Source organism: Scomber japonicus, chromosome 12 (genome assembly GCF_027409825.1).
Source record: "Scomber japonicus isolate fScoJap1 chromosome 12, fScoJap1.pri, whole genome shotgun sequence".
NCBI classification, from domain to species: Eukaryota; Metazoa; Chordata; class Actinopteri; order Scombriformes; family Scombridae; genus Scomber; species Scomber japonicus.
In genome coordinates, this window is record NC_070589.1 from 18231956 (window position 1) to 18243999 (window position 12044).

A 12044-nucleotide genomic window follows, 5' to 3' on the forward strand; every position below is an offset into this window, starting at 1 on the left:
GAACGTCTAGTTTTAAAACCAGTGGTATATTCTGAGTCATGGACAACAATGGCAGCTGTCATAATTTGTCTGGGTATGTTTTGTGTTTTGACACGAGAGACAGATTTTAAATGTCAAAGACAGATTTTTAACTCACCGCTGAGCCATTTGGCATCTGGGTCATGGATGTGAAGGTCAGAACCAAAGACATCATCTATAGTCACTTTCTTCTTAAGGGCAAGACTGTCATCTTCACCTGTCAAGTGCATCGCCATAAGATAAATAAACAAACATAAATTAAATATGACGCACAGCAGCTCATACTTAAATTCACAAGTGTCTGGATGATCTAGATAAATACATTTGTAGAAAACTTCAAGTCAGTCTTGTGAGATTTATTAGCATTTCAAGGGAGTGAGTTTACTAGCTTCAGAGAGAGAAAAAAAGAAAAGAAAACTTTTGATTTCGTCAGTGTGTTGCTCAGGGGGCAGCAGCCTCATCCAGAGACTGTCACCATCTCACTATAAAATACTCTTCTTCCATCTCTTGAGATAGCACCTTCAATAACCCCAGCCCCCCTCTATAGGTAGAGCAATTTAGAAGAAGGTACAAACAAGAAAAGGGCCCCTGGTATTGCTCTATTGATCTGAGAGCATCAGTTCACAAGTTTTTCAGCAGCGGGAGGATGACTCCTTCCATCCGCAAAACCCAAAATGAAATCTGAAACTGACAGCTGAACTGCAGGTGGAACAGACGACATGGGAACACAAATGGGTTTGGGTGGATGAGAAGGGAGAAGCACAGCAGGTGTGTGAGCCCTTTAATTGTCTTCACCCACACTTTGACTTGGGAAAACAATCCTTTCGTTAGACGTGAGTTGTCACAATGGTTGACAATCCAGAGTGACTGTACAAATCAGTAAACTGACTGATTCTTCAGCTGGCTTCATGATGCGACTGAGCAGGGGAGATCTGAGTGTATGCAAATCGTAAAGTGTTTATCGACTTGAAAAATCTGAGAAATTCTCTTTTCTGGCAAGAAGCTGTAGAGTGAAGGGAGAAAGATAATTTCCATCAGGCTGTAAATGGTTTCTCTGATGTTGTGACAATCTGACAAATGGCTGGAGCTCTTACTAATCATCTCTATTAAACAGGCCTGAATGGCATTAACCATTAAAAGGCCCATTAACTAGACGGAGGATGACCCCACATCTTTGTAAAATCCGTACACAATCACCAACTGGAGAGACGATGTCATCTGTAAAACCTTGCGGCCACTAAAACACGGTAATCAAATTAAAATAGCTGCCTGCATGTGCAGCTGCTGAGGATAAAGAAAGAGGCTGCATGGTGTAGAATAAAAACAAATGGTTATGAAATAAATAATCATATGAATACATTGCACAAAGTATATATGGAACAATAATTGGTGAAATAATGTAAGAAATCATTAAAGCTCAACTATAATGAAATGCTATTTCAAAATGCCATTTTTCAACAGTATTTTTCTTTTTCATATTGGCTTTTTTAACACAGGCAAGTTTTATGTCACTATTTTACAACCTGCTCTTGCACCTTTCAGTTTCTCTAGCAAACACAGTAACTGCTGCCAGATTTATCCAGTTAGCTCCGGTTAACTGGAACAACAATACTATCAAAGTAATTCTGAATCAACTGCCTCACTGCTACTCGAAAACATTGATCATTGATGTATTATAAGAGCTGGATAGGGTACCGCAACTCAGCCTTGCAACCAATTTTCCCCAGTGGCCACTCCTGGTATTGCAGCCAAAAAAATCCCCTTGCAGCGAAAAAGAAAAAGTTCTAAACTCTTAGATAATCAGCTGAGAGGATTGTGCAGCCATGGTGGAGGTATGCGTTCTCTGATTACTTATATATATATATCTATGTTTGTGTGTGTGTGTTTGTGTGTACTGTACATACGAGGAGTCAGCAGGATGACGGAGGTGACGATCAGTGAACAGATGATGAGGATGACCAGCAGGGCGATGGCAATTCCCTTCCAGTTCCTCTGTGGTGGAGCACTGCCCACCAGGTCCTGACAAACGACAACACACATTACATCACACTGATGCACACACAGGCACAGGCCAAAGTAGCACCTTTTAAGCATCTAGGAAACAAATAAGATGATTCAAGCTGTATCCTTTCCACTGCATTATGGAGGCGGTTGAAATGTAATGAGTTCTATTTCAAAATGGATACACAGCGTTTTAGAGATGATCTTGTCATACATAAGACAGATGTATTTTGTACTGTCGCAGTTGGAGTCGGAAATTGGCCGGAGGACAGCTCATTGTCTGTCAGACAGATGCCAGATACAACTCAGCCACTTCTGTGCAATAACACCGTATCCTCCAGCTGCTCCCTGCTGCTTGCCTCCGAAGAGTCCCTGCAGCTTTGTCTGATAGCTGGAGTGGAGCTACAGCTTTAACACAGACACAACAGGCAGAATAATGAGCTGCTCTCCTCACACAGCCCAGCAGATGGTAGATGGCTAATCAGCGTTATTTGAAAAATGTACACGGCAACAATCCACAGGACATACAAAACATTTTAACTGCAGTAGACAGCAGTCAGGTGGCCTCTAAGGGCCAACCAACACTCATAATATATAGATCTTAAACAATTTTGGTCTAGAAGCTCCATTAAGGGTATTCCTGTCCAATTTAACTGGTGAGCCTGCCAAAAACACACATCTTTGATCTTTCACATCTTTGATATTCTGTCCATAACAAAGCAGGGAGAGACAGTTTTCTGAAATAACAGCAGATGCAGGTTAACCTCATGAACTCTGTGCTGTCTATAACTTGTTATTTTTAGGGCAGTGAATGTCACTACAGATGTTTTAATATACATTTAATGAATTAGAAAAGTGTGCAAATCTCGAAGAAGTTGAAGGGAAAGGTCTGAAATTAGGCTCACTTTCTGTCAGGTGTCATTCACATGTAATTAATGGGTTTCAACTATGCATGCACGCACACACACACACACATACACACACACGCACACACGCACACATGTACATTAATCTCTCCGGTCATAGTCAGTGAGAAAGTGAGCAGCTCTAGCCACCCGTATCAGTCCAGCTGTTGATATCCTTGTATCCAATTAGACCTGGTCTTCGCCTACAGTGAGTGGTTATACAGTATTCAGCAGCTCAGTGAACCATCCACGAGTTAATGAGCGGTGTGTTTGTGCGCTTGTGTGTGTGTGTGCTTGTGTGTGTATGTGTGGGTATAACTCAATTCACTTTCAGGGACCCACACCAGAGTTAAGACCAGACGATTAGGGACAGCTCACACAACTGGGTACAAAATCTGTTTCCCCAATTGGTAAAACAGTAATTTTTGGGTCAGTGGTTAAGGTAGGGTACGTGTTAGGTTAAGTCTCCAGGAAATGATAGTAACTCTTTAAATACACCCAAAGGTTGCGTAAGTAACCTGTGTGTGTGTGTGTGTGTGTGTGTGTGTGTGTGTGTGTGTGTGTGTTTGAGGGCGAAAAAGACTACTCAACTCAACCCTGCAGCACAGACGATGCTTTTTATATTTAAAGTCTTTACATTACTACACTGCCAGCTCTTTTCTGTTTTAATGTTTAAAATGTACAGTACCTCTGTGTGTGTATGTGTGTGTGTGTGTGTGTGTGTGTATATATATATTTACACTGGCTGTGCCTCTACTGTCTCTGCACAGTTCGTCTCACAGTGAAGCAAATCAATACTGAAGGCAGTGAGTACACATAGAAAAACAGCAGGCACATCAATAAGCTTATTTATTGCCGCAGACCGTGCACCTTTTCAAGATAAGGCGTACCTACTTGTATTCTGCATTCATACGATATTCATCTCCTTCTGTTATCATTCACTAAGAGGAAAGACACACTGTTGAAGTTGTCTTTGATATATCAACAATCACTTCAGACCTCTGACCTAGCCAGATAAAAAAACAATACGATGCTTTGAAAAGCACTCAGATAACGGTCTTGTTTCTGCGTCCTGAAAACGGCAAGCCATTAGTACAGGCAGGTGATTTAAATGTGCCCCAGAATCAGTATCCAGTTCAGTGCAGCCTGTACCTGACTGAGAGGTACAAATGTATAAATGTGACAGCTGGATCTGTGCCGCATAACACAAGAAAAGTGTCTCTCGGCAGAATAATGCCAGACACTTTGATGCCAAGCTGGGAGCCATGTGAGTAAATATTCAGTTCGAGTCATTTCTCTACCGATGACAAATCAAGCATACTCATTGTGCCTAAGCTCAAGAGGTACAAGGTAAAATAATTTCAGACAGCCTTCCTTTTGAATTTTAAATACATCTCCCATAAGGCCCTGTGGGCTAATTCAAGGAGTGGGAATCACAGATGAACTCAATATGGTACTATCACAATAGTCTTACGACAATAAAGACAAAATATTACAGAGAAATAATCTAAGCTACAGTATATCACGATATCTGTGACTGAAGAAGAAATAAAACTAATTTCAAAGAGCAGGAAATAGATAATGTACAGTGTTGATTAACAGCCAAGTATAAATATCAGCACACTGACTAAATGTAGTCTCAGTTTGTGTCTATCACAGAGCTGCTGGTAGTATTAGCAAGTCTGATAAGAGACCACTGAGAGGCAACGTTGTGCTAATAACCCAATGATTTATTCCTTTTCTATGGCAGTAAACACAACACATGACCCACCGATTAATAATTTATATTTAGGGCTAAGAACAGTACCATCAATATGATAAACAGGAGGGCTATGGCTATGTACTAAAACTGCAGCAGAGGGACGCACACACACACTGATGAGCCTCGCGTAGAGCTACTAGCTCCGCTACAGCAAAGGTACCAAACAGAAACTTTTTCAAAGGGCCATGATTGTGTTTCTAGTAACTGTCAAAACTCCAGCTGACTTTCTACTGTATGTCTCCAACATGGACACAGAGAGTCTGACAGCAGATGTTCATTTTGTTTGCATTTGTTCTTCGTTGTCACCTACATTTGCCGTTCATCTGACCATCACTGGTCTGTGGGTGGTGGCGCTCTGGTAGTGGTAAGCTAAAGTAGCTGAAATAAATTCTAACTGGTCCTTTGTCTGAAAAAATGAATTGATATGTATTGATAACAAAAAAATCAGGAATGGAAATATGTTGCAATATAGATTTTTTTCCACCCATAGCTAATTCTTGCTGTGGAAATGTACGATGCAGATGACTTGATGAGTACAATTAGCTTTGCTCCTGTGGTTGGCATTTCTGTAAACAGACATCCCATTATTCAATCAGAGGTCAGGGAGCTTTTCCACAGATCAGATCAATACACAATCAAATACTGTTGGACATTTGCCTTTTTCAAACGCAAAAATTCTCAATAAAATAGCATCCTTTTGAAATGGATACAACCATTAACCTTCACCTTTGTCAATATTCCTGGATAGATTACACCAGCTTGAGAGAGATGTGATTGATTTTATTGTACTTCCAGTGACAAGCTATGCAGTAGTCAACAGAGCTGTCAGGACCGCTGTCGCTGCTATTAAACCACCCACTCAATTAACCACAGTCGTGTACAACGATGCAGTGCCTCAACATCAACAGGTGAAAAGAGTTCACACCAGGAAGTTTGTTATCTTAATAAGTGTTGGACCTTGACGTATTCCTTTACGAAAAATAACCAATATTTATGACTGGAATTCAGTTAAATGTAAAGCTCTTTCCAAACTGAGACAATGTCCATTGTTAAGCCTCAGCTTTAAGGTAAACTAGTTCTGATGAAGATATAAATACAAAGAGAACACTGACACACAATTGTCTCTCTTAATTGCCTTTCCTGAGGTTGCTTCCAGTGTTTCTTATGTTCATAAGTTCTTAAAGAGGTTCTCTGTCCTCTTGTTGAACTGCAACATATTTGTCTACACAAATTAGGCTGATCTAAATTGACATTTTAAAAAAATGCTTTGTTGTTTTAGTTTTCCTTTTCAAGCTGCACTGCAGACAACACAGTCTGTCAAACATCAAAACAGCTATAGAGACGATGACGGAGAAGAAATCTAAGTGCTTTGTTGGATGCATAAGGGGATAAGCACAGATGGTTTTTTGATAGCAAGCTATAAACCAACTTTCATGTCATTTTTTAATTTTGAGACCACACCTACTGTGAGGTACAGACCAGAATGTACTTAAGCACAGGTCCATCAAATTTAACTGCTCATCTACTGATGTACAACTTGTTGAATTAGCTATTTTTAGCCCTGCTTGCAGCGTGGCTCTATAGAGATGACTGTTATGGTCTGCTGGCTGGTTGCCACTGAAATCTATCAACAATTTCTGGATGGATTGGTAAGAAATGCTGAACAACCCTTCATGATACCCAGAGAATAAATCATAATGACATTGTTGAACCTGACAAAGAATATACTTAGAAACATACTGACTTTAGCATTTATCTAAAGTCATCAATGTGGGTTTACACTTTCTGAAAGGTGAAAATTCAACCATTTTTATCCACTGAACATATAAGGTTAAATATTGTATTTTACAAAAAATGCAATATGAATACATTGATATCAGAACATTCTTTAGGAAGCTGTAGTGAAAACTACACCTCCTTACAAACAACATTTTAAGTACATGCATTTAGTAAGAAGCTTCTATATTATTTCATTGTATCTGTTTATTCATCGTCATTCTTCTTAAAGCCAAAACCACCCTCTCCCATGCTGAATCAATACATTTAAAACTCAAACCAATGGTAGTAATTATAATCATCCTGGGATGAAAACACAGGGGCAGCACCATGTATTTTAAAATAGCACTGTTCTTTCATACAATCTAATGTTATTAAAGTGTCTTAGTTCTGATTGCTTTACCCCAGTGGACTGTTGTATCCCTGTGTGAAATGAGGAGGAACATTTCACCCACCTACTCAACTACACACAGGCAGCTCCAAGCTCAGGCTACATTCACACGCATAAATTGTATGAAAAATGATAAACACTGCCTTCACTTCCAGCAAATGAAAACCCAAAAGACACATACAAAATCTAACTTCAGATGGATAATTTGATTTACCCCACTGTTCAGTGAGCTTAAGGTTGAACTGAAACAAACTGTGCGGCTGTAAAACTTAAAGTATTCCCAGGATGTTGACCTTTCTGGTGAGGCAAAAATGCGTCTGTGTGCTAAAAGAATCTTGACCTTCGGCAGTGTTTTGAGACATGGTGAGGTATTACTGGCTGTCTGCATAAAGCCATCTCCTTCTTTTAGTCTGTGTGAAGAGCATGCATGCATACCTTACAAGTGATAACAATAAAAGCTGCATCAATAAATGAGAACTGCAGCCATTTTCGCCCTCTCTCCTCTTCAGATACCACATCCAAACAAACCCTATGTATTTTCCCATTTCTCTGCGTCGGGGTACTGACTACTCAAAAGGGTAGAAAATCCCATGAGTGGAAGCAACACATTTTTTTCCAATCCATTTTTTACTATTTCCATTCTATTTCGGGACAAAGGGGTTATAAGAATAATGCATCTTTTACGGTCAAGCTTCCCTCCGCTCTCTCTATTTCTAATCCTCTCTCCCTCCCACTTTCCCTTCGTCTAACTGTCTCTTTGTCTTTCCGCTCGCTGCTGAAGTGTGAAATGGATCTTTCCTGATCTCTGAGCACCTGGTTTCCAAGGGAACCAAGGGAGTCATCTGAGTCAGATTTGCAGTGAAGATGGTGCTGGCTAGCGTACAGTACAGTGGGGACTAATATTTCTGCTGAGTGTCGTGTACGTAATGTGACCCGGGTCTTACAACATTAACTCCAGGACTCAGAAAACAAGTCACTCTCAAATAAGACACATGGGAATATAGACATTTGAAACGAAAGCAAACCTCAACCATCTAAAGACATTGGACACTAGACACACGATATATCACTCCACTGTAACATAGTCGGGGTCTGAAAACAGCCAAACTCAAGAGTGAAGCACTTGCCTATGGACATGGGGGTAAACTTTTCTCCGGAACCGCATCAATAAATTATGGGCATTCATGAGTGAGATTAAGAATTCATGCCAGCTGGCTTTTGGTTCATGGATAGTAGGACATCAGCCTTTTCTCTGTGTATCCAGCTTGTCTTTGTCCACTTCGGAAAATGTGGACTGTGAACATAACACACAACTGAGGCCGGATAAAGAAAATAAAAATGTTTTTCAGACACAATATTGTAACCTTTAGACGGATCTGTTGATAAGAGATCAGCTTTGATAATAGTAATGAATTAAAAACATGCTTGAATAAAGTCACCTCTACAGACTCTGTGGGGCCTATTATAAACCCACATAGATGAACAAATCTGAAAATAACATAGAGGAAAATACTATAAGATGGTAAATAGATTGTGAAAATAATATAATAATATTATGGGACCTATCCTCTATGCACAATGCCTGAGTCATTATCGTGGTGGAGGATTTGAAGAAAATGGAAAACGTATATCAGAAGAGTTGAGACAGTGTGTAGTCTCTACTCTAATGTTACATAAAGTTCTTCAACTTGACTCAGAAGCTGAAGAACACTTAACTGCAAGCGATACTACAAATAAGTTCTTTTTTACAGTACCATTATAACTATCAAGTAGCTAAGTACTCCTACAGAGCTCCAATCTGATTATGAGCGACTCTGCAATGCAAAACCATAATTACAAAATGGTCTTCAGTAATCCACATTTAGCACATTTATGATGCTGGGGAGTGGAATCCAGCTTTAACCATATCAAAATGAATTGTAGGGAAACATAATGTTTAATGGGATAACATTTCTTTCTCATTTCTTTCTTCTTTAAAGCTGCAGAAAACGCTGAAAATACAACCCTGACATATCATCACCTTTAATTTGATATGGAGAATGTTTAGAAGTCTTCTCATCTACACATCAGACACACAGCAGATACAGAGCAACATCACCATTTATTTCATAGTCATGTTTCTGGTAACTTGATGAGCGTCACAAGTCTAATACGCACTCCCTTTTAGCCCTATTATTATTAGTAGTAGAAGTAGTAGTAGTAGTAGTAGTAGTTGTAGTAGTGATGGTAGTAGTAGTAGTAGTAGTAGCTAGTTGTTGTAGTAGTTGTAGTAGTGATGGTAGTAGTAGTTGTGGTGGTGCTAGTACAGTAGTAGTAGTAGAGGTGGTGGTTGTAGTAATGATGGCAATAATATTACCAATAGTAGCATGGATATATATTGGTGGGGTAAGTGAGAAGACAAATGCATGTTGTTGTTCTTTAACAACAAGTCAAAATAATATTAAATGATTTCGACCGCTGCCTTTTATGCCATTAGCAGATTTCACTTGGGGATAAATCATCTTACATCTGATGGGATGCTTTTTCTCTTCCACGCTTCAGACACTTAACAATCTTGAATTAAATTACATCAAGTCAGTGTGTGTGCAGTTAAAAATACCTCAGCACTCATCTTATTATCAGAATGGATACATTACTAGACTGATGTGGGATATGCTCTGAGGGATCTGATCTACATCTTGTGTGTGTGTGTGTGTGTGTGTGTGTGTGTGTGTGTGTGTGTGTGTGTGTGTGTGTGTGTGTGTGTGTGTGTGTGTGTGTGTGTGTGTGTGTGTCTGTGTCTGTGTCTGTGTCTGTGTGTTTGTGTGTGTGTACTTGTCTACATTTCATTTTGAAACCAGTGGGATATGTTGGTTTTTTTTAGTTAAAACAGGAATATTTTTGTAGTAACTGTGCATGTTAACATCTTCAAACCACTGACAAAATATAAAAACACGTACTGCACAACTTGCAAATACAACCAATATACAGCGCAACATAAAAACAGCTTCAAATACAGAAGCATCAATCCCAAGTTAAAAGCCTTCTAAACACTGAGATTTCCTCTGCTAGATGTTAAAAATGATCAGTTTTCATAATAATTCAGCAATCATAGCTGAGAGCCAACAAAAACTATTAGTTATATGACCATGCAGCATTATGAAAATCAATTTAACAATAATACTACTCTGTCTTTTCCTGTTTAGACTTGAAAACAAAATGGTCTCCAAAGTCTGTTGCTCATTCATGCAGCAACACTGTCCTTCAACGATAAGCAGCAGGTGGAGGACAATCAAAATAGAGAGGCAAGTTTGAGAAGCTTTAAATCTCTCCACCTGGTGAAGTGATTATTGAGATATTGGCATGAACAAAAATCCCAAGAGACACGCACATGGACTCATGGATACCAAGTCTCTGTTTTCCAATCTGTTATTGTTATTCCAACAAAGGAAACTATTACAAAGTGTCTCAGAGTATGTACCAGAGAGTAACTATGCTGAGGCTAGTCTGTGACCATAATTGAAAGTACATTGATTTCCTGTGCGACCCCTCCTGATTTGTTGTTTGAAAGAATGCACAAAACAAAAGTGTGAATGTGAGTCACTGTGATGACAAAAAGACAAAGTGCTAAACATCAAGATATGAGTAGATATTTTTGGGGTTTTGCATGGAGTTTCATTGGTCTTTTTTTATCTATATACATATATATAATACATATATATAATGGAGTTGCCATATATGTGTGGGGAAGAAAAATGGATGCACAAAGTAGGATACAGACTTTATATGTATGCTGGATATAAAAGACTGTGTCACAAAGAATATAAGGTGGAATGGCCAGACATATTGGAAACGTGAGGTGAGGTGTAATGTGTTGTAATGCAGAAGCAGGTAGTGTAGAGAGGGTTATAGGTATATAAATGGATCTATTGATATGGATGCGTTGAGACTTTTGTGGGATGTATACTGTAAATGTATACTGAAAGCATAGAGCACAGCTGTTTTGCATTACACAGTGCAGTAGTAGCTTTTGTGAAATCTTAATGGCAGGTGGGGTCATTCAGTGAGACTGATCAACTAAGTAGGACAGACTTACCTGCAAAGAGAAGCCTATCTACTGTACATATAGTCTGTCAACAGTAAGTGTAGCCCATTTTCCTTTCTCCAGTAATTGCCTTCTGACATCTGACAGATTTTTATGTCTTTCAAGACCTTGTGGTGGAACCGATCATTGAGGTCTGAGTTTGTTCCTTTCAATTCTTTCCGTTTGCTCTCCACCAGCTCTTTGTGCTTGTAAAGTTCAAATTTAACTACAATGAGCCTGCAGTGGTTGTTATTATTTCCTTTTTTGTATCTGACGCGGTGTACACAGAGGACGGTAACGTTGTTGACTATTTCTGGGGCTATTTTTAGTTTGCATGAACCTCTTGATTTTCTTTTCAGGGTCATCGCCTACCTGTTCCAGTAATCCTCTGAATACGAAATAATCACAGCTTTGGAAGAAGACAACCAAGGAATGAAAGATACATTTTACATTTTCAGAGTCAATACCTGTGTAGTGAGTATTTTGAAACCTTTTTGTAGCATTTGTTTTTCTCTATGAAGGTTGCGATTTGATCCTGACTGAACTGAGAAGACACTTTTAAAGATTGAAAATAGTGGTGTAATCTTATTTATCAAAGCCTACTGTTACCCAGTTTTAATTGCCATTTGATGGGAAAAGTGACAAAACCAATAATTCCAGACAACAAGAAGTAGTGAAACAGAGTCCAAAAGGTCCAAAACTCTCCACTGATTGAATCCTTATGTAGAGTCCAGTGTCCTATGTCTTGTCCTTCCATTCTTTTCACCATAACTTTGGTCTTCCTTGATTTATTATGTTCTTACATTCAACCCTTCCATATGGTAGCCTACATCCAGATTGGTTTCTTTCCTGTTAATTACTCTCTTATGAGAACTGGCACCTAAAAGCACCCAACAGTATTCCCCAACTCAGTTACTTGATTTAACACAATCAACATTTCCACTATTAGATCTAGTCTGGCTCTACATTTTTCATCCTTCAGTGCCATTCCGGCTTCACTAGAATCGGAGCAAAAGATATTTCCTGGTCTAATTTAGTCCACCAACATTGCCACAAGCTCCGACTGACACATCTGCTCTCCATTCTGTATCTGAACCTGGGGAATGCAGATCATCAGAGCCATTGGTT

The 12044-nt window shown here is 39.2% G+C and overlaps 1 protein-coding gene across 1 annotated transcript in view; it reads right to left on the reverse strand.

Annotated features, from left to right (window-relative positions):
• Window positions 1-12044, reverse strand: part of dpp6b (dipeptidyl-peptidase 6b) — a 66429-nt gene that overhangs the window by 22795 nt on the left and 31590 nt on the right. Inside the window, exons 2-3 of the mRNA XM_053330140.1 lie at window positions 1923-2037; window positions 137-235 (exon numbers count right to left, since the gene is read on the reverse strand). Coding sequence (XP_053186115.1) covers window positions 137-235; window positions 1923-2037 — 214 coding nt within the window. The remainder of the gene's footprint in view (window positions 1-136; window positions 236-1922; window positions 2038-12044) is intronic.